General features: G+C 37.3%; 1 protein-coding gene across 5 annotated transcripts in view; it reads left to right on the forward strand.

The window, feature by feature from the left end:
• Nucleotides 1-24,979, forward strand: part of LOC140240879 (band 7 protein AGAP004871-like) — a 165,403-nt gene that overhangs the window by 87,889 nt on the left and 52,535 nt on the right. For 3 of the 5 annotated variants that reach the window (XR_011902044.1, XM_072320653.1, XM_072320654.1), the window contains exon 2: nucleotides 24,832-24,938. Coding sequence is in view for 4 of the 5 variants with exons in the window: in XM_072320653.1 (XP_072176754.1) it covers nucleotides 24,832-24,938 (107 nt within the window). In the remaining variant the exon portion in view is untranslated. Of the gene's footprint in view, nucleotides 1-6,291; nucleotides 6,375-19,235; nucleotides 19,390-24,831; nucleotides 24,939-24,979 lie in introns of those variants that run through there. The other 2 variants (XM_072320655.1, XM_072320656.1) reach the window with 2 other exon arrangements.

Consider the following 24,979-nt stretch of genomic DNA (forward strand, 5'->3'; position numbering starts at 1 on the left):
GTTATACTATTATGTATCTATTATTGTATTGAATATTAACCCGTTTAGGATGGTTTGATTCTCGTCCTCAACGGGTTAATGAAGTTCTGCATCTATTCTTGGCTAGTATCACATTTTGTTTCTTCATGAAATCATACTTCTACTTTTCCTGGTTGGCATTGCTACTGTTGATTTACAGAAAGTTGTGCGACAACTACTGTTATACTGTATAAGCTGCTATTTTCGCGAGGGTATAATTTTCTCAAATTTTGTGAATCACAGTTGGACCGCGAATTTAACAACTTGAGAAAATGTCGCCATGTGCTTGGGTAATAGAGCTTTTACGATGGCTTCGTTATCAATTCATGAAGTCAGCATCTCGCCAAAATGCCCATGACCTCCTCATTCATGAAAATATCTGTACACAAAAATAACAGCTTATAGAGTCTACTTTATATAAGTGAATCCCATCATAATAAACACCGAGTGCGATGTCTTTTACGTTCATTGCGTGATTTCTACTTAGTCCTAGCTCAGTCACAATCACACAGAGACGATTGACAAAATTGATGCAGCTCTTTGCCACAAAAACTCGTAGTCTTACCGCCAACTTGACTAGATTAGATCTAGGCTTCAGTAATGCCGCCCTGAATAGATGCTACAAAGGCAAAGACAACTCCAAATAACAACTTAGAATTTTACCGAAATGCAGACTAAATAGTGTTGAAGTCCCGTTGAATAAGGACAACAGGGTACTTGTCTGGCTATTGTTTCTTGTTTACGTAAGTTTTACACATTATCAATCTCCATCGAACTCAGCTCTTGTATATGTGAACCCTGTTCATGCAAACTAGTAGGGTATGAACCAGAGCACTTCTTAGGCCCAAAATATCATTTTTAACATCAAAAGAACATAAGGAGGCAATGAAAAAATGAAGTAAATTGTACAACGAAAATCCACCTAATAGCACTGCTGCACATGCAAACTTATTTGCTGGTTGTTTGTTGTTTTTCTTAAGAATAACATGCGGTATTTCTGTTCTGCTATTATAAAATGCATGTATTGAAATTCAAAATGGACGCCAACCTGTCTATAAAGGCCACCTGTCTATAGCTGCCACTTTTGTTGTTTCCGTAGGGTGGCCACTATAGACAGGTTTGACTGTAGTATGTCCATGGAACAACTTGCTAAAATCTGATGTGAGTTTGTAACATGCAGTATGCTTTAATCATGCAATCTACTTATTCATAGTATACAATTATACCAGGCCTGAGAGGCTCTGGTTGAAACTATGCGCATGAGGTGACTTCAGTAGCACTATTTTCTGAGGGGCGCAGCCCCGAAGAAAATAGTGCTACTGAAGTCACCGAAGGCACATAGTTTCAACCGGTGCCTCGAAAAATTGGCCTGGTATATTTGTTTTATATCCCTCCCAATGAATTTAAGAGTATTCGACTGCTGGTATTCTGTAATTTACCTCTTTTTTAAGGGCATCTTGCTTTACTTTTCAAGAAGATTGACTAGTCATTCACGCTCGGGAAAGCAGCTCAGCAGGAGGGCAGCGCGTACGCGTACTATGAAGAGACAACTGCGCGCGCTCAGCAGCTGAAGTGTACTCAGTGCATTGCTGTACAACGTACTGGTAAACATGCGCAAACTGCAAACTCACTACGCGCTTCATACATGCAATACGCCTATCCGATCTGTCAACACAAGTACGTTCGGTTGCCAGTGCGGTGATTTCGTGCTCGAGCTGATCAACGATGTGACTGTGAGCTGCAGTTGATTGTGTTTTCTGTCGTCTTTCTACCTAGCTGTCTGTACATGAATATGGACTATCATTTCCTGTTAAAATGCAAGTATACATTGTAAATTTGGGTAGCATTCAGTAACAGCGTATAAGGTTAGATTAGGCACTGGAAAAATTCTAGCAATTAAAGCATCGAGTGCCACTGTAAATTTGTGTGATTCGTACGGTGTTCTAACGTAAACAGTGAACAAGTTAGACTCCAACTAACTCGTTAGACACTCTAAAAAATAATTATCAGGAATGAGATTACGGGAAATAGGGCCTACTGTTAGACAGGTATAGAACTAACGTTAGGCTTAACTAGCGCTAACGTTAAAGCAGGCCTACTATCTACTGCAGTTTCATTTGTCAACATCTTTTGGGTGGGTCGCTCGAGTTAGTGAACTGCAAGACCAACTTTCAAACGGCGAAGCATGAACTCCCCAAAGGCCTACGGTACGTCGAAGAACCGGCCTAGCTTGCTTATTGTTGTCTAATTATAGATCTACGATATCGCCTACTCTGTGTTCTTTTTAGGTAGAATGAGGGCTTTATAAGAGTCTCTCTGAGTCTCTCTGACGTAACCCATGTCGCATTGAGTGTATGCGTGCCTTGTGGTTCTCGCGAAGTGCAGTGATCTAAGGCGCCGCAATACCCATTCATTTGTACATGAAATCTCTCGCGAAGCCAAGGTGCTGCGATACCCATTCATTTACACGTGAAATAGTTCGCGTCGCGACGCAAAGCAAAAAAGGCCCGAAAATCACCAGCGTGGTATAGTTTTTACCATTTTCCCTAGGGAGTATAGTCTTTCGCGGATTTGTATGGTAGAATTATGTTTTGTTGTTTACAGTGCTCTTGACCAATCAGAGAACGAGAAGCAATTTGTGAGGGATATAATAAACACTTAATCATAGGAGGTGTGACAAATTCTTTGGCAGTGATAAGCTGACACTCATTCCACGTAAACCTTGATATTGGAAATGAGTAGAATAATGAACCAATATTTTAACTTTCTCTCTATGAGTTATTTATGGGCCTACTCACATATCCAGATTTCATACTATAGCTGTAAATGTGACCACCCAGCTCAAACCTACAAAAAGTAGGCCGATATATATGTATACTTTTTTCATGGTCTAAAAGAGTAAGCTTTAAAATGGTATCTAACTTGTTGCAATGGGACCTGTCTAACCCATTCAAAAAGTGATTGAAATAAGAGTGAGTTAGGAGCTGCAGATTTATAGGAAAAGAACCTACAAGAAGATTTAAAGATTAGGGTCACTCAGGCATGCTGTGCAGGAGTATCAATGAAAACATACTCTATTTCCTAGTGAAAGCAGCGCCTGTCTGAAAAAAAAAAAATATTCTAGAAAAGAGTTTATATTTTGACTCTCAGCTTTTATCGATAGGGCCAAATTTTGAAAATAGGTAGAATTTAAGATTACTCACCAAGGTATTAAGAGAAACTTTGAAAATTTGATCCCATCAGCCAAATACAGAGAATCCTGATCCACCACTCTTTGTGGGTTTTGAGCTGGGTGGTAATGAGTGGTTACATAATTTCATTGTGAGTCTAAAAGACACTTACAATTACAAATGCACCTGTCAGTGTCTAAATAGTGTACTCTATATTTGACACAAACACGTGACCACCCAGCTCAAAACTCACAAAAACTTATACTTATAGGTTAAAGATTTTCTGTAATACTGTAAACGTGGATATTTTCACATGACTAATTTTTCACGCTTGGCCGGGTAAGAAGAGTTTTGCATGTTTTTTATTCCGCGGAATCAAGACATCACGCACAGGAACATATGGCCGGCAAAAATATTTGCGTGCTTTTATTTTCGCGCGCTTTTATTTTCGCGCTAGTTTCTGGTTGTGCAAAATGTGCAAAAATTTCAACAACGCAAAAGTCTCCAATTTTACAGTAGACAAAAATATATCATTTACGTTGACTGACACTAATATGTAATAATATCAAACTTTGGTGGCTAAAAGCCAAACCAAAAATTGAGATGTTAGCAGTTTTCCTGGACCATGTTTTTTTCTTCAGACAGGTGCTGCTTTTACTGCTAAGACTACCATTACTACCACCACTACAACTTCTTTGTATTACTACTTCTAATACTTTCATTGCTGTTACCATTGTAACAATCCTCATCTCTGATTATGCAGAGATTGATTCATGGGATGAATTTATAATGTAAGAGTTAATCATATCAGCTTGGAAGAATTCCTTTTGTTTATTTTTCTACACTTGTGGACATATGATCACACATAATGCATCAGGATATCGTCGCTGGGGTGACAAAACCTCGTATCTCAAAATTGTCAAATGTTCAGGAGAGCGAAAAAACATGGCGGCCAAAGCACTATAGTGAATGGGAAAGCCTTCTCTTTGACATGTCATGGTGGCTTCATTTTTGGAGTAAGACAGTTGGGATTTGGCCAAGACATCACTTGACCCATTATTTGACCATTAAGCTAAATTTTTTTTTTTTTGACATTTTTGAGATACGAGGTCTTGTCACCCCAGCGACGATATGCGGAGGTCTATCACATGTAAATAAAGGCTCTTGATTCAGGATGGCCACACCACTGCCTCTGTCATGCCTCTCATCACATCACATTGTACATGTATGTATGCAAACTACGTTGTACCATCAACAAACTTATCAGTTGTATCATGGGAAGGTCTACTTGCCTAATGTTTTTGGTGACAGTGCCCTCAGTGCTCTAACTTTTATAGGCAAAAAGTGAATTTTGCCATGCCTAATCATGTGCTCTTTGCAAGCCTCTAAGCCTCTTTAATTCTGTCGATTAAAGACATGAATTACTGGAACATATGGGAAGCAAAACAATTTGTATGCTTTTATTTGTGCGCTATAGTTTGTGGTTGCGCAAAATGCATGAAAATTTCCACATAGTGAAGAATTCCACTTTTAAAGTGTGCATTCTTGAAATTGTATGTGGAGGTAAACCATGGTTTGGAGAAGACATGCTAGGTCTTAGCTTTGGTTGTGCTGCCCTCATTGGTCCATCTTTTGTAGGAAGAAAGGTTATTCTGATCAGATGATCATCTATATCGTAATGCTCATAATTGCGATGACTTAGTTGCTACTCAGTGGATTTCATTTGAATTGAATATTGGGGCAGATCCAGTATGTTATTCCAGGTTCCTGTAGCTAACAGTGATGCTGAATGTCCCATACTACAAAATGAGGAATGTTTGCATGCATGTTAATTTTGCAAGAGCCAAGATTTATGAAATTAAAATGCATGCAAAAATTCTTATCTACATGTACCCTATATTCAAAGCATTGAATGCCATTGGCAATTTGTAAAAAAAAAAATTCATTCTGCAATAAGCGCTGTTGGCTGTTATTCCTGAAAATTTCATACCTCCAATATAATCTTGTTTTACAGTATACTTTAACTGTTAAGACTCATTTCCTGTGTCCAGTTAACTATCCCACATATTTTGTAAATTCTTCTGAATTTTAGTTGCTTTGAAAACCCTGGAAAAAACAACAGCCACCAGTCATTTTTGTTTCTTTGTTTTTTCTTTTGGCTTTTTTTTGGTGACAGTACCCTCAATTTTCTGTAATACAGATTGTGGACAACCAGCAGCTTAAAGATTTTATGTTTTCAGCTAGCTGTATTGGATATTGTACAATAATAACATCAGAACTTCTGAGATTGATAACACTCATGAAAGTTGAGTCACAAAACTGTACTTTTTCCATGGCATTTGAGCCATAGAATGACAAGCTGATGCATCAGACATTAAGTACTTGTTGAAAAGAGATGGGACCTGATCATATCATAAGCCTCCCCTTTAAGCACCGATGTTTAGACGGGCGTGTGACCTTTTCCTTTATGCCAGGCCTGTCTTGTGTCTCATTGATTTTCATCATCTGACTGCCCTTTCAGTCGCCATGCAGTAATGTTTCCTGCAAATTAATTGACGCATACCTAATTAGTGAGACGGGGTCGTAACATATATTTTATGTGTGTGGTGTGTGTATGTGTAAGTGTGTGTGGTTGTGGTTGACCCACTCTGCTGCACTTGGCCAATAATGCAGCTGGCTCAGTGTCCGTGTCTAAATTGTTCTGATGCTTGTCCCGAGGGTGGCAGACCGCCTGGGGGGTTATACTGGCTTACCTCGGACAGCAGCAACACTGGGCAATAGGCTTCCAGTCTTCAGCAGACAGTGGCTCCTGTGAGCAGCAAATAGGTGAAAGCCAATGACGCAGACACCCATTCAATTAAGTATCAGATTGCTGATGAACTGAGGCGTCATTATCAATTTTCGGAAAGTGTCAATCTCTCGATATTCCCAGTCCCGCCTCCCCGAGCCCCAGACACACATACAACCCAGCCATCAAGTGTCACTTCGAAGGGAAGTTTCCATTCCTCACTTGACTTTTGGTTGGGGGACGGAGGAGCTGGAAATTTTTGTGCATCATCCATCTCAATATCATGACTGCTGTTAGCTCCGATTACAGTCTGGTTAAAATGGCCGCAGCGGACGGCAGGGCGGACGACAAAGAGGGGGAATACTTCAAAGAGAGACCGTTTGCTCAGATCATAGGAGGTAAGCTGAAGCCAGGATTTTGGGGGCTTGCAGTGAGCTGGGAGAACATCCGCTGAGAGGAGATTGTGAGGGAGAGACAGACAGACAGACAGACAGACAGACAGATGGACTGGTAGATGTGTATGCACTGACAGGGAGAAAAATGGATATATATGTGTATATGTGTGTGGTGTGTGTGAGAAAGAGAGGTAGAAAGTGAGAGATATAGATAGATGGAGTGAGAGAAGGAGAGGAGAGAGTAGAGGGAAGAGAAAAGAATCCATATGGATAAAGGTAGTATTGACACAAAGGCAGAGAAAAAAAAAGATATTGACAGAGAGAGATAAGAATAGAGAGATTTATGAAGATGAGAATACATACATGTTTGATGGTATGGAAGTGAGACAGAGACAAGAGGAAAGAGAGAAAGGAGAGAATGAGTCAAAAGGGAAAGGGGGAGAAAGGAATATCAATTCATTATATGAAGATTGAGAGAGGAATGATGGAGAGAAAAAGAAGGAATAGAGAGAGGGGAGAGAAGGAGAGAAGGAGAAAGGAAAATCTATGCTGACATGGCGCAGTTCATGACAGAAGAGGTGAGGAAAAGAATTTGACAATTCAAGAGAGACCATGTTGTTTAGGCTATGGACTGAAATGTCTTGGAAACATGCAATTATCATCTGCACTGCAGTAGCCAGCATGTTTGAAATATGATTTCCCTTTGATCTCATATGATCTGTAGTAGATGCTAAATCACTAGAAATAAATTTGACAAAAGTATTATGTGCTTGATAGAAATGCATTGAAGCCAAAAATCTGTAAAATATAGATGACTTGGCTGAAAAATAAGACATGATATTTTTACTGTATGCATCAGAACTCTAATATGTAACTATACCACTGTCTGAACTTTACAATCTTATATTTTAACCTGTTACTCTGGCAGTTGTTTGAGAGCCTTCAATGCCCCCAAACGAGATTCTTTTTGCCTGTCAACGGAGAACGGATAGATTGGTAATCAGCTTGTGGGATAGCAGTCAAGCGTTACATGTATCCCCTTTCCTCCCTCGACTGCATGTGTCATTGAACAATGCAGAATATCGATCAGACATGAGGTATGAATAGAGCGTGCACTGGTGGGCTGACAAATTCTTTTGTTCTACACTATAAGAACACCCAAATGGGGTCAGGAAATAAGTCAAAATCTAGTAAGCTCTTAATGCAGCCTTGATAGTTATGCATGTCTTCATACAAGTTTTATAGCAGAACAAGCATACTACTACATTGGACAAAGGCTTGCAGTTTTGGTGCAAAAAAAGAAAAGAACAGATACTGATAGAAGAAAGTCTAATACTTCAATCAAAGTCATTTTTCTGGCTAGCATAATACAAATAAACATGAATCTAGGCCAAGAATACAGATTCTCTCATATATACATTTGGGAACCTGGTATACCAGGTTTCTGTATATGGGTACCTGGTATACCAGGTTCCCGTAAGGAATAGGTTAAACGGCTTGAAGCATTTAGGGTTTTACACACTATATAAAAAAAAAAGCGCTTAGAGACTTAAATGTATTTTGCGCTCTATAGAAATGGTTTATTATTATTATTATTATTATTATCATCATTATTACTATCATTATTTTTATCATTATTATTATTATTATTATTATTATTATTATTATTATTACTATTATCATCATACATTTTGAAGGTGTTTTTAACTGGTGACACAACATTTGCTCCTGCAAAAATTACTCTGGTCTTATTTTTTCCAAAGGTACCGTAAAGGGTTAGGGTTAGAGTTGTGCCAGAGATTAGGTTTACTTTGATGTGGGGATTAGGATTAGGGTATGGGTTAGGGTTATGTTTGTGGTTAGAATTTATGTTTAGCTTAGCATGCAGATATTTCATGAGAACAATCTGTTGTTGCAGGAGGAAATATCATGGAACCCATTTTGAATTCCCACTTGCTCTAAAATATACCCTATTTGAAGCAAGCTTGACTGCATCTAAATCCCAGTGCTGATTTAGTGGTTTCTGACTTTATGGATTTCATGGTGACAGGTCACCTATGATTTGTCAAGCATAGATAAGTCTCAAATCCTTTTTCAAACAACTAGAGCAGGAACCATGGTTTATAGGATAAGTGAGAAAAGATGGAATGAAAATACAGCAGCCATTACACTTCATAATATCTTTGGATGGGAAAGTAAAACACAAAACCAGCCCATGCAAAATGTAGTGTGTATGAGATATGAATATGAAGAGTTTGTTTGCAAAAACCGATAAGTCCATATTTGTCAAGTGGAGATATTTGCGATTAAAGGTCAAGAAAAATAAAGAGAATAATAAGAAAATTTCTGCTTCTTTTGACTCTTTTGACCATAACTTCAAAAATATACCTTTATATGTAGTGACCAATATATCATTTAAAAGGTATTATTTTGTACGTTATGACAGAGACCGTACTTCAAAATCTTCAAAAATGGACTTATCGGTTTTTGCAAACAAACTCTTCATATGATTTGTATAGGATGTGTATGAGACACATCCATTGTGTCTAGAAGGAGCTGAGGTATACAATCAATTCAATACCATTACCTACCATGTTTTAAATGGCATTGTAGAATGATTTCAGATCATTTAACATGATTAAACATGCAGACATGTAAAGATGTACACATTGTTTCTCACTGTTCAATGTTTGAGAAATGACCGATTTACTTTACTTGTTTGCTTGTTTGTTTTTTGTTTTTGTTTTACTCTTTTAATCTATAGACTAGAGAGAGAGAGAGAGAGAGAGATGTTAACCCATTGAGGATGGCTGATTTTGCTACAGCACGCATTTCCCATAGACACTTGCCTGAGCATACTTGGAACTCGTCCTCAACGGGTTAACATATGAACTACTGCTATGGTGAGATATTCACTCTCTAGTTGTTCGATTGCTTTCAAAATAGAGTGTCTTGATGGAACTGAGGCATCTAATCAATTTGATGACATTAACCACCATGTTTACAAATTGTATTGCAGAATTTATCACAGATCAGTTGACATGTTAAAAAATGTGGTGATGTAAAAAGGGTGTAAACCTTATTTTAAGAGCAACTTTTTTATGCACGTCTTTTATACTCGATGTTGGAGGGGTGACTTTTCTATATTTCTCAACAGATGTAAAGGAATAATCAGAAACAAAGGAAGAGATGATTTTCATGATTTTTGTGATAAATGCAGAAATAAAATCAAACAGAAATTTGATAAACTGAAGAGTCTGAGGGATAGAGAGAAAAAAGATAGTCATAAGATATGACACATGATACATGATTTGGTTTGATTTGATTTGAATAAATTTATTTCCACTTTGTGTTCACTGGAACAATGACAGACATAACTGAGTTACAATGAACATGTGATAATGGTTAAGATATGGAGTTTGTATAATTTAGCTGCTAGCCCCAGGACAATTAGCTTTACACAGAAAGGTTGCATATGGGGAATGGACATGGTGAGATGAGAAGGCAACTATACAAGCGTTGGAGTGGAAAGAAAACAAGGCTGACAGATTCAGTACAATAAATAATATCTTGGAGATTGTGATTAGCAGGAAGAGGGGCAAAGAAAGAGAGAGAGAGAAAAAAATTTCAAATAGAATGAAACATATTCATGTTTTATCAAAATTAATATTTTCATTGAAAAGGACATTCCACAGCCATATTGAAGTTTTGGCAGTATGTTAGAAATCTGTATCGTAGCATGAATCTTGTTTTGCTGCGTGGAATATATTGAATTGAGGTTCAAAAATGGTAATCTATGCTTCATGTTTAAGATGCAGGCTTGGGTAATCCATTTTGTATAGTATGGGATAAAACAGCGCTCATTTTGTATGTATCAACCCAGGCTGGCCAGGATAATGTCCCTAACTGCTCATGTGGGCGTCTAGCTGATTAAGGTTGTGGGTTTCAAAGGAAAGAAGAGATTGGTGCTTGGAGAAGAGAAAAGCAGACCCAGGATAGACCTGATATCTCCCAGCATATCACTGCCTTAAAAGAGATCTTTATACATGTACAGCAAGTCTTACATGTGTGCTTTAACTCTTGTACACCTATGTAATCCTAAGAAGTGAAGTGCCAAAATTTGATGTGATATCTTCCATTTTCCATGATTGGTTGAGAGGGAATCAATTTCAACAATTTTAACAATGTCTGTCACTTTTAAGACCTATAATTACTGTGCTATTTTGGCTTTATTATGATTATGCAGTCGTGGGAATTGTAACCTCTCATTTATTTCTGAGTAACCACTTCCCATTAAATTGTGTGCACTCTCACAATGCAGTGCTAATTTTAGCAAGTATGTAATGCCCTTCTCTTCTATCGAAACAGGAGGGAAATAACAAACTGTCAATAGTCGCAGCATGAGAAACATTTCTTTTTTTTTAATTGGCATGTGCACATTCCACATGGATCGATGCCAAGTTATGAAGGTTATGCATGCTCAACCAACGAAGATTTACTGGTGCCTAGATATCAGACGTTTCTGCTTTCGTCACTGTAAATGACAAGAGTACAGTGAGTGGTCTGCTTCATGCCAACGCTTTGGGATAGTCTTGAATGTCATGTGATGCCCTGAGTTTTAAGCATAGCGTACATTGTAGTTGTGACTATAGAGTTGAATATCCACAACAACCATACTGTCTAGTTTCAATCGTGTGTTAATACACTATCAGTAGAATGCTTTACCAATCTCCTGTTTACTTGTTACACACACACTCCCTTTCCATCTATAGTGCCATTGCTGGATTGTCTCGTTTGTATGTCAGCATATTGCTCAAGAATACCAGTATGGCATTGATGGTGTGTATTTGTGTGCTTTCAGCATTTTCTGCAATGTGAGAGGTTAATGATATCTACTGAAATGAATGTTTTGAAATGTATGTCATACATAGTTCACAATAACATTTCTATGTTGCAGCTATAAAGTACCGTAAAAGTTGAAATTTTGTCGCAGTTTTGACATTTTTGCGCATTTCACACAACCAGAAACTAGCAAGAAAATAAAAGCACATGAATATTTCTGCCTGCCATATGTTCCAGTAGTTGAGGTCTTGATTCTGTGGAATTAAAAACGCGTGAAACTCTTCTTATCCGGCTGAGCGTGAAAAGTTAGTGGCCTGAAAATATCCACTTTTAGTACAGTAATTGTGTTTTACCTTGCCATGGCAAAATATTGAATCAATTTGAACAACTGCATCATGATAAAAAAAAAAAATCATTTCAGTGATGAAGCACTAATTTGCTTCGATAGATTATCATTTCACAATCAATTTGATACTGTTAATATATGAAAGTGCTGAGCACTTTATGGCATGACATCTTATAAAGAAGGATAATGTTATTCAAGTATGAAATGGATATGTTGATACTTCCTGGTGACTTGGACTTTCACTTTCACAAAAAAAAAAAAAAATTATATATTTATGTATTAAACACTATTTAGTTAAAGTCTACTCACTTTTGGACAAAGCAATTTTGTCAGTTATGCTCAACTAGTATAACATTTCCACACTGATGATACTAATGCTTTCTTTCTGACAAATATTAAGAGTAATTTTATCATGTTGACAGTGCTACAGACCCATCATGGGCATTTCCAAGAGGCAGGCAATAGTAATGATGATGATGATGATGATGATGATGATGTTGATGATGATGATAATAATAATAATAATGATTAATAATTGTGAATTTACATTGCGAAGTTTCTATGAAGCATATATACTCAACTGAGCATAACAATACAATATAATCAGAAGAAAAAAAAAACAGCAACCCAAATAGATTAATAACAAAGTAACACAATCTAATTCTTAACTGAAGATTGTACGATTGTAAGATTATGGAATTAAAGGACGGATATGACAGAATCATAATTCATAAAGAATAACTGATATCTGAGTGGGCAGATGAGTACTTAATGCAACTCTTCAAGATATCAATAATTTTAGCAATCATTTTACACAGGTTTGGCAGCCAATTTGATATTGCAACTGACACATCTATTTATATTAAACAAAAATCAGACTGTGATGTTGTATATCTGGTACATGTAAGGATGAAGATGATCATCCTATCTCCAAAGAGAAACAACAATAATCTGTTTTTATTATTTTTCTTTTGGTATACAAACATTGATTCCCTGGCCAAAATAAAAGTTATTATGTGACATGCGGAAATTCTGAAAGGAAACAAAAATAGACTCATTAGTGTCCTTAAATATAATGTTATACGATGTACCAGTGAAATGGGCATCCTATGCCATGGAATGTTTTCAATTGGAGACAAGTCGGGTTGCTGCTGGTTTCATCAGACTGAGTCTTTCAATATACACCTCGTTTCTGTCTGCAGTGCATTTTCATTGGGCTGCCTAAGGCAAACTGTTGTTGTTAGGACATGTTATTGGATGACTGCGATTTTAGGTTGGACACGTACATATACATATATGCTACAAACCATGATTAAACTGGAATGCAAATTGAGTGTTCATCTCTCTAGTATATTTCTCTTTCCAGGCCCATCAAATCTCACATTTAAAAACAGATTTGCTAACCATTCGTCCCCCAGAAGGCATCCCCCGAGTCGGTACTGATTTATTGCTGCCTGCCAACCTTTCTAATCATGATAGCACCTACCTCTCAAATATACATTTCACTGACAACCCCTCCTCTGCCCCTCCGCTCAACTTCCATACATACTCCTAATGTTGCTGACACATGTGCATTCAATTTCAATCTGGTTTATTCAACTGGTGCATTGACAACTGGGGCGGGAGACCATGATCAATTATACCTTCACCAAAGACTCTGTCGACCGTTACTTCATCACAGAAGCTGATGTCAAGAATTGATGATGGGGCTTGAAGGGACATTAAAGGGAAACTCAACTCCTTATCCATGTTGACTGTGATTGAAGAGAGTGTAATCACATGAAAATGCCACTGAGAGTTTAATGAAAATGTGTCAAAGCATGGAACTACAAATGAGGACTGGTCACAATCACACATTTAAAAGAGATGCAGATTTTATAATTGTGCCTTGGGGCTCTCCCAATCATTTATGCATACAGCGATTATGTAAATATACAATATATCCCAGTTGTTATTGTTGTTGTTGTTTTTGGAAATCATGCCATCCCTGTTGGATTTCCCTATTTAGAAATGATGAATAGCACCCTATTGGAAACCTTTGCAAAATGATTCCATTCTTATACAATTTGTTTATGGTCACATTTTGATATTCAGCATTTACTGCTCTTTTTTTTTGACACCACACTGTGTCCATTACTGCAATTGTATAGAGTACCAAAGTGTGATGTAATAGCCATTCATCACCATGGAAACTTGTTCAAACTGAGTTCACCAGGCCCAAGTGTTCATGCTCGCACCTGGTTCCAGCCCAAGTTATAGCAAAAAAGCAAAAAAAAAAAAAAAAAAAAGTGACATCACTTTGCTACTCTATTGAGTAATGGATGGAGCCTAAGAATTTCAAACGTTCACATGTTTGCAATAAAATGGTGACTTTTGCTATTCTGTATATCTGGCAAACCATGTTGAGCTCATTTACAAGCGTGTGTGACTTGAATTGAGGCCAAGATACCCATCACAATCACCATCATCTAATAGATGAGGTGATCATGTCTTTGTCTCATAAGTCTTGTATATTTAACCAGCATAACATTGTCTTCTTTGATTTTCTTCATTCTAAACTGAACTAAAACAAAATTGGAGTTTCTTCATCTTGACAGTACCTGAGATTGATAGGTTTATCTCACAATCTCTCTTATGACTTTTGCTATTAAAAAGTAAACAAAAAAAGACAAAATGTTGTATATGCTCAGAGAAGATAAGTCCCGAGTCTATTCTAGCAAACTGAAGTAATTATTTCATCGTATTGCTTACAAATATGATTTTTATGCCTCGGCCACGAAGTGGTGCCGGAGGCATTATGTTTTCGGGTTGTCCGTCTGTCAGTCCGTACGTCCGTACATCCGTCCGTCCGTCCGCTTTCTTTTACGCGATAACTTGAGTAATATTTACTGGAATTTTACCAAACTTGGTCCAAGTATGAAGTATGATGGGGCAATTATTTGATTAGATTTTGGGTGAAATCGGCTAAAGGTCAAAGCTCAAAGGTCAAGGTCAAATCATGAAATTGTATCCGTTTACGTGATAATGCAAGACTGGATAGAGCAAATTCCACCAAACTTTGTTGGAGGATGATGTATAATGGGAAAATTACTTGATTTAATAGTTTTTCAGTGAAATCGGACAGAGGTCAAAGGTCAAAGATCAAGGTCAAATCCTAAAATTTATCTGTTTACGTGATAACTCAAAACTGGATGAAGCAGCTTTCACCAAACTTGGTCCAAGGATGATGTATGATAGGACAATTAGTTGAGTAGATTTTAGTGACATTGGCAAGAGGTCAAAGGTCAAATGGTCAAGGTCAAATGCTAAAAATGTTGCAATTTCCCCCATATCTATGCAATGCCCAAAGGTATTTTCTTGAAACTTGGTGTGGACATGTACTACTGCATAGAGATTCTACAGAGAGAGTTTCATATCATAAGGTCAAAGGTCAAAAGATCAAAGGTTAGGTGAAAATGTTGCAATATCACTTTTCTCGCAAATGGTTCAATGTATTTTTGTGGAACTTGGTACATACGCATGTACTGACTGGCAGGGATTATCTAGGGAATTTAGGGGTCATGGGTCAATAGTCAGGGGTCAAAGGTCAAGGTCATCTCAAAATTTAACTATTTCCCTCATATACTAGTATATGCAATACTTGCATTATTAGTTTCAAAAATTAATACATGCATTACCTAATGGAGATTCTCTGGGAAATTTCCAGCCAGAAGGTCAAAGGTCAAAGGTTAAGGGTCAAAGGCCAGGTTTCAATGCCCCCCCCCCCAAAAAAAAAAAAAAAATTGATTTTGTACCGTCATTACACTCTTTCTTCATACCTTGGAAATTACTCAATGCATGAACTTATAAAAAGGTCTGTCAGAATTCAAGTAAAAATTCTCAATTCCCCATATATGTGTACCTGCACTCTTAAAAAATTAAAGCAAACCCAGTTCAAGACATTTCTGACAAACCTGTCATTTCAATATTTTGCCAGTTATGTGAAACTGTCATGGATCACACATTGTGAAGACATTGTACTATACGCCTATTGGGAGAATCGTGCATTATGGCGGAGGCATCAGTCGCCAGAGCGACATTTCTAGTTTTTTTCTAGGATACTTGTGTTCTCTTACAGCACTGTGTAAAATGTTAGATGATTTCAGAATGCACATTTTTTTTAATGTGAATTCAAATTGGATGCTAATGATTGCTGGAAATGTTGTGTTATAGATGAAACTCCTTTGCAATGCCCCTGCTGTTGGTTACCATGGTTTCCGTATAAATAGTTTGGTCACAAAATGGGTTAATTGCCATTTTTAAACCTTTGAAAGACAGTCTACCATCACATAAAGCAAAGTTAAACTTTGTTGCGTAGCTAAGAATACTCTTGAATTAAAAAAAATCCCACGCTTTCTTATTTTTGTGTGTGTGTGTTTTAGCAGGTGCAATCATAGATCTTGCATTTGGACATGAATGGAATTAATTCATTTTGCAATGAAACTCTCCATGTGCAACCATTTGTACAGAACTGCACATGCTATAAAGCAAATGAGAAAAAAAAACCTGCCTTTTTCTCACATTAAGAAATAGAAACACAGCGCAGTGGAGGGTAGACACCCACACAGACAGGCCATGTGTTAAAATATTTGCACGACGAACGACTGCCTCGAAATTCTGTCACCTGTCCGCACGCTCATGTTTCTTGGCGATCTTTGCTGAATTGATAGATAGGCAGACAGCCAATGCGACAAGTATGAAGAATGTATGGTATGTGATTTGACTGATGGGAAAAGCAGGTTGAAGAGACAGCTATACTTAGCACACTGTGGTATAAACATTAGGTCGGTATGTTCACCAGTTAAGATAATACTCAAAATGTCCTAACTGTATCTATGAGCATGTGAAATATACATTGTAATATATTCTTTTAGATACATTTGTACACATATGTGAAATTCTAGTCAACACGTCTCTCTTTATGTGTATTTGTTAATTTTTAGGGGTTTTTTTTGTGATATCAATCATCATGTTACCCATGCTAATCAAAGTAGCCAGAAAGAAAAAAAATGCCACTTTAGGTGTTAACCCGTTGAGGACGAGTCCCGAGTATACTCGGGCAGGTGTCTATGGGAAATGCGTGTTGTATTGTAGCAAAATCAAACCGTCCTCAACGGGTTAAGATATAAAGGGATCAAAATGTCCTTGCCTATTGGCCTGCTAGCCTTTGTCAGAAATTGAGAGTTCTAAGTTGAAATACATTTTGATATACTAGAATATAATGAGACAACAATTTGTTATATTTAAGTATTCAGCTGTGGTATTTTGCAGTTGACCCTGTTTTTTTTTTTTTTTTTTAGGTCATAACGCCTGATCTCCTTCATTGTTGACTGTATCTGACTTTCTGACCACTATTGCGAGAGGGTTTTTTTTTTAAAATCAAAATGGGGCAAATCTATAAAAGCTTATTAAGTCTAAAAGAAAATGAAAATTTACATTTGTAAGGTCAAATAATCTCTGAATGATGGCAATATGAGGCAGCTCACACAGATGATGTTGAAAGGTTTTTGTCTTTCAGGCTAAAAGGGGGCAAACTGTTATGAAAGGTTATTAGCTAGAAAAGAGGAAAATATGAAGTCAAATGATAGATGGCAATATTAGGCACACGCACACTTTGTACACATGAAAAAAAAAAAACCCAGCAATGATACTGTGTTCGTCAAATATTTCGCAAGGTTTTTATTTTCGTGAATTTCACGAATCGGGTTCTATTAGCGAAATTAAAGACATGAGAAATTATTGGCTCTGATCAAGCTATGAATGTGACATACGCGTACACATTTCTCTATTCGGTACACTTGGCTCCACGATTGCAAATTTAACCACTCGCGAAATCATGGGAAAGTTACTATTCATGAAAATTCAGACTCGCTAAATATATGGCGTATACAATAAACCACACTATCAGCAGCTTGGGCGATGGAAATGATTTTAGATTCTTCTGATTGAGACATTGACATAAATTATGATCCAGACTAAATACACTTGAAAAGTATGCTGCATTTAGAAGAAAAAAAGATGCAAACCAGAAGTTGATATTCTGTGAAAATATCAGGTTATGTTATGACAAGACACAGTCAAACAGACAAACAGATAGACAGACACATATTGTATAATATCCACGTATATGCATGTTATTATAAGAGGAAGAAGGAGTCTCGAATATGCCATTTGTAGTTCCGAAAATTTTGTGAATGAAAACCTTGTTGGAAATACAAATGGCGTATTGGAACCTCCTTCTTGTTCTTATAATAACATTGGAAGTCCAACACATGGAAAATTCCAAGATGAACATATATGCATGTGAATAGATAGATGAAAATGAAGAGTTTTATTGCAAAATGAGCTAAATGCCCTTTTTAAACATTTCGAAGTAAGTCCATCATCAGATATAGCAAAATTAAACCTCTCCAGTAATACCTCACTCATGACATAACAAAGAATATTTTAGAAGTTATGATTAAAAATATCTTGTATTTTCTTATTATTTTCTGTGTTTTTATAGGAGCTTTAATCGCAAATACCTCAATTTAACAAGAATGGAGTTAGCTTGTTTTGCAACAAAACTCTTCAAATATATGTTTATGCTATGAGGAGAGAGAGAGAAAGAGAGTGGAATATATATTCATGCTCTTATGTTCTTTTTTTTTCACGACAATCCTCTGGATCGTACAAGATGTTGTTGAGAGAATGAAAACTTTTCTTGAGGATGGAGAGACTACAAGTAGTTCTCAGAGTCTGTTGAGCGGTGAGAGCTAATAGCATTGTAAATCTAATATGAATGAAATATCAAACATCCAATTTGCTCGCTCTGATGTAGGACTTTGTACTTCCTGAAGGGAGAGAGTTTGACAAGTAAAGAATGTTTTCAAGTTGAATATGATTTTGAGCTATATATCCATATGATTGTTTTCAATGGTTTTCATCATATACTTCAACATGCATTGCTATCTAGTTTTTGCCAAGTCAGTTTCTTTCATTAAAGTTTGTGCAATTGACTATAGACTATGTATTAAATCCTCTCTAAGTTATATATATATCAAAATATATTCATACACATACATCTATATACCTTAAAACAATGTAAAATGTATGTCCAATTTGTAGTAACTGTATATCTCATATGTGCTCAGCATGTGTGTGGTGTAAAAAAAAGTGCTATAGAATAATATTGTATATTTCTCTTTTCTATATCTTTGTTGCTGTATCTATGACATGCTTCCATCATTCTTCTCCTTCTGAAGTTATACTGCATCATGCATGAACCCATGTACTCCCGAAATGCCTGCTGGGTGCATGATGCTTAGAGGTATAGAGTCTCACAACGACCCAACATGCCAAACACAAACACCCATACACGGACACTCACGCCACACACATGTACACGGCCCGGGGACAGCATGGTGCAGCAGTATATTGCATGGCACACACACACACACACACACACACACACACACACACACACCCATAGAGCAACACACACACACCCACACACACACACATGTGCACACACACACACTATCGACATCCACTGCATCAGCCACTGGATGTCGATCTGTCCCCCCCCCCCACCATGATGAGCACGTCGCGCTGTATTTTCTCCCACTCAGTTCAACTCTCACAAGCCGAGGGGAAAAGACATCATAATATTCCTGTGTATATGCCTGCACCAGCAAGCTAGCCAGCCAGGGAGTGTAGACATTGGATACAACATCCCGTGCGCGATGGATTCCAATAAAGCCGAGAGCTCGAATGTTTGGAAAGAACCTGCGTTTACTTCCATCATTGGAGGTAGTGGTAATACTTGTCCATGCCCTGTGTTGCTTTTGTAGTTCAGACGATTATGTCTGCATGCTGTGTGCATTTTGCAGTACATGTATCGTGATCGTGTTTGCTTCCCAGCATCATAAAGTGTCAATTCAGGTGCAGAGGATATGGCATGTAGCATTCTTGTAAAGCATCCTTGTGGGGGCATACAGTGATCAAAACAATGCAGTATTGTTATGTCAGCATATGTTGAGATCAGCTGAAAATGTTTTGTTTTGGAAGAAGGGTAAACAAAGTATTGAAAACAGATTAAAAAAAAATGTAACATGGAGTCATATTCCAACCAGATCTTTTATGCCTGCAGGTATTTACCTCTCGAAGTGATGATTATTTGGGTCAGGGAAATATTCAACCTCTTTTGCCATTATTCCTATAGAATGTATAGAATTGGAAATAGAATTGTGTCATTGTTGAGATGAACAGACTTGTCATTTTCAAATGCATGGCCATAAGTATGTTGGCCTAATTAGTATAAAATTGTTAGTGCCAGGACAGTGTGAGATGTAATCTTTCATATGAACCACGCATTTGACTTCTGTCTCTCCAGAATAGACTACATTGCTTCTTTACACGTAGTTCTCTCTTTCTTCTCCATCACCCATCTTCCCCCTTTCCCCTCCCCCTCCCCCATTGGTAGTGGAGCTAACTCTTCTGACCCTCCTGACCCGATCTACCCTCTTGTTCCCTCGATCCTTTCAAACCTCTCTCTCCTGAGACATTAAAGGAATGGTATAGTTTCGCACTTAGTTGCTGCCCTACATGCCAATAGAGGCATACCAGGCAGTAAGTAAGTATTTAAGTAATTCAGTAATAGTTTCAGACGGAATGAGACTTCAACTTTCTAACATTTTTTTGAAGATCATTTTTTTTTCTCTTATGACATGTGAATGAACATCATTATAATTGTAAGAGGAATTCAAAGTTTATTAAAAAAAAAGGTCATAGTATTTAGCATATAGAATCATATTTTTACTACAGAGATGATCTTATGATTATTGCATTACATTTTGTAGTATAACTTTCAGAATGTATGGATTTCAACCATTTAGAATAAGAATGTTTTTAAAAAGAGCCATTCTCTTGTAATCCCACATGAATCACAGTGCACTATCATTATGAAGATTTGAATACTACCCTCAGCTTATCTTTCATTTCTCTTTGCTCTATACTATGATTGCCTTGAAAAATGGAAGTGAAATCAGTCAATTGGTGAAACTGGCAACATCGGCAATTAAAGGGTATATCAGCACATTGCATCAATTTCAGCATGCCAACCAGAGTTTCATACTTGTAGAGATTTTCTTGCACTTTATTAGCATCTTCTCAAGGATTGCAAAGCAAAATTTTAGATGAAAGAAAGTTTGAACTGATAATGCACATATTGAAGACAAGGTCTAGAGAAGTATGTAATATGAACATACTGAGTATAGTGCACAGTTTATGAATTAACCTTTACTACAGCATTACAAAAATAAGCCCAAATGAATTAAGATAATTTTTTTTTTCTGCAGGTTCATTTGCCCAAAATACTTGCTTTCTGGTTTCTATGGTAACCAATCCTTTATCTTTTAGTGGAGAAGACCTTGCTGAGAGTGAGAAGGTCATGGAATGTTGGATGTATAGTGCTGTGAGCCAGTGTGCCAGAGAAATGTATAGGTTCCTTCTTTAAGGCACGGTTGTTCAGATGATAAGTGTAGTGTGCATTATTCTTTGTGCCTGCTCAGCCGGAGGCCCATTCAGGGTCAACACTCAACAATTGATTCTCATCATAGGATGTTGCTATACACATAAAACACTATCACTATCATATATTTATATCAAATATAAGAATATTTTGTAATGATAATGATATGATAATCATAAATGTATGATCTTACATAATAAGGCAACCCTTTATTGCTGTAGTGTATACTGCTCTGCCAGAAGGCCCATTATTAAATTACTCCAGAATTACCAAGACACCCATTTTACATCTGGGTCAAGAGGAATATTGTGTACAAAACATCTTGTCTAAGGATTAACAATAGGCCAGGCAGGATTTGATCCTCAAACATTTTGTTTACAAATCTAGCACTTTATCCACTATACCACAGAGCTCTCAATGTGAAGAAATTTATGGAGAGTAATGCCTGCAAGTGTTATAATGAGAGCTATGGATAGTGGCACAAGATAATACCTCTTCAAGTGATATTATGACAATTATGGAATTCCAGGGGCAAGCTATAACCTAACTTGAGAAAACTAATAATAATAAAAAAAAAAAATGCACACACACAAGAGAGAAAAAGGGAATTGGATGTGTCACGGCAGATGAAACAAGTATGCATTGAAAATATCGGTTAAAGAAAGTAAGTCATGAAGAAATAAAGATTTCAATCCATCGCCTTTGGGGAAATGGTAGGTCCGCAGGTACTCTACAAAATCAGTGCATTCATTAAAATAACAATCGTAACAGCAGCAACACTGATAATGATGATTATAATGATAATGATATTACAAATTAATACTCACCACTGTTACTACTACTACTACTTCTACTACACTCTTATTTCTGCGACGTCAAAAATAACTCGGAAAGTGTGAAATGTGACTCGGAAATGGCGCCAGCTGGGAGTCAACTCCTTCTGAGTGAAAGCTACTCGGACTTCCGAGTCAAATGATTTCACTCGGATTCCGAGTCGCTTTCCGAGTCATTTCTGTGGCGTCAAATTAACCCAGAAAGTGCCAAATTTGACTCGGAAATGGGGTCAGTTAGGTGCAATCTATTCCAGCAAAGTGACACGGATTTCCGAATCAAAAGATCACAATTTCACTCTGATATGGTGTCGTTTCCCGCATGGTAAGTAACCCATTTTGGTGTAGTAATGACTCGGATTTGGTGTGCACTTTTCTAGAGGAATGTGGAATGGAGGAATACGAGTTTTCATCGGTGAGTACCCACCTCTTTCACAACACTCATATAAATAATTGCCTAAAACATGGTCTAAACAGTCAGTTTTATTTAGGGCAAAATGAACTTTTGACACGGACACATTGACTGGTAATGGCGTAGCCGTACGATAGCTCGAATTAGCAATCAAGATCGTATGTGTATTTTATGCATGTACAGTGGAGGCGTAGCTAGGTAGGTTCACATCTATTGTAGACTGGTTCTATAACGTATAGCATATAACCCAGGGCTACGTACAAAAGGTACGAGCTACCGTACGGCTGCCTACGGCTACGCCATTACCAGTCAATGTGTCCGTGTCGAAAGTTCATTTTGCCCTAAATAGAACGTACTGTTTAGACCATGTTTCAGGCAATTATTTATATGAGTGTTGTGAATGAGGTGGGTACTCACTGATGAAAACTCCTAATATGTATTCCTCCATTCCGCATTCCTCTAGAAAAGTGCACACAAAATTGTCCATCTTGAAGACAAAAAGTTGCAAGACATCTCGCGGCCGCGGCGGATCGTCGAGAAATGACACTTGTTTTTTCGTGGGGGTACTACGTCACATAGGACACATGACATGTTTTGTCCAATTGTAGCGCGCGTATGTCATGTACACCGCGCTGGGTATTTCTGATGTGACTCTGCGCAGGTGTAAAAAGTCCGATAACCAAAATGATAACTCGGATTTGAGTCAGAAGTACATGGTTGGTGTTAAATTTACACGGATCGGAGTGAAAAATTTTTGACTCGGATTCAGAGTTGAAATTTTGACTTGGCAGAAATAAGAGTGTACTACTACTACCACTACTACTACTACCACTACTACTACTACTACTACTACTACTACCACTACTACTACTACTACTACTACTACCACTACTACTACTACTACTACTACTACCACTACTACTACTACTACCACTACTACTACTACTACTACTACTACTACTACTACTACTACTACTACTACTACCACTACTACTACTACTACTACTACTACTACCACTACTAGTACCAAGCCTACGACTATTTCTACTACAACAGCTAATTCTACTTCTACAACTGGTAGTTTTTTGCTACTACTGCTAGTACTACTACTGCTTTTATGAATTGTAGAAATCACAATGATGGTTACAATTGTAATTCTGATAATATCAGGTGAGATAATGATGGTGATATTGAAAATGCTGATTGAAGTTATACAATCAACAATAGTTACTGTCACAAAATCATTAGTGATAGTGATGACTAAAATGTAAAGATTGCCTAATGGCAATCACACCCTCAGCAGTTCTAATGTGTGCACCAAATGGTGTCAGCATTGATAGCGGAGAGGGAGGTGAGTTGATGTAATGACAAAAATCATCCATGACAAGTTGCTGATTGGCTAACTTGCTGCCTCAGAAAGACATAATCAACCCCCTGTGATACTTAACACTCCATAATCACAGCCAGCATTTGCTCCTCTATATACGAGGCGATGATATCATTTCGTTCGGGGACCGAGCACCGGGATAGAGTCAGACGATTGTAATTTCTGACACCATGCATCATTCTGCAGATCATCATCTTCATCATCACCATGAACAACATTCATCTCCCCCACTGCTGAAAGGCAGATTGCTATTACCTCATCAATGCAAATTTGTCTGTGTGAGCGAGTCTGGATATTTTCTCAGCAAATTAAGGTTGGCTTTGAAAGAGAGTGTCATCTTCCCTTGACGGAGTATTTGCCATCCGGTGGATGATTTGGCTCATTCAGTCTGCTTCCCCCTTTTTTTTTTCTTGAGAGTGAGAGAAAGAGATATTAACTTTAATGTCACCATATGGCTTCATTGGTCTTTTACATGAAAGACCTGGCACAGTTTTTGAATCAGAAGAAAAAAAAATGTCAGTAATTTGACTTTGTCTTTATGACTTTACCCCAGATACAGTAGTATAGGCAGGAATGCAGTATAATCAATACTCTGTGAAGAAAACACAAGAACAAGTTGTGAGTCTTAGAAGAATTCAGAGTTTATTTTTAAAGAAAAATAATTCAATCTTTGTGTACATAGTAAATGTGTATACCAGTGCATTGGAGTCAAAGTCATAGTCTGTGTCATTTCATTTAGGTTCCAGTACGATGTAATGATGTAAAACAACATGATTAGGTGGCAAAACCCTGATTGAAAATTACTGTATGTATGTTCATCTTGATATCAAATTAACAATCATCATCATATGTGAAAAAAGAAGGGTTTTTAAAAAGTAATCAGAAAAAAAAAAAATGAATGATGAAATGGAACAAAACCATACTATATTTGTCTTTAACCCATTAAGGACTAACTGATTTTGCCATAACACACATTTCCCGTAAACACCTATCCAAGTATACTTGAGACTAGTCTTCAATGTGTCAAAGAAAATAAAAAGAGAAAGTTGTCAATGATTTCACATTAACATCTGTTTTCTCTGTTTTCTTGCAGCTGGTGAGCCTGATGGAGGAATAGGATGTTGTGGGATGATCCTTACTGGGTTGTCATGGATACTGCTCATCTTCACTCTGCCTTTCTCCCTCTTTGTCTGCATTAAAGTAAGTCAAATCCCATAGGAAAGAAATCAGCCTGCCGCATA

The sequence above is a fragment of the Diadema setosum genome, chromosome 17, assembly GCF_964275005.1.
Source record: "Diadema setosum chromosome 17, eeDiaSeto1, whole genome shotgun sequence".
Taxonomy (NCBI): Eukaryota; Metazoa; Echinodermata; class Echinoidea; order Diadematoida; family Diadematidae; genus Diadema; species Diadema setosum.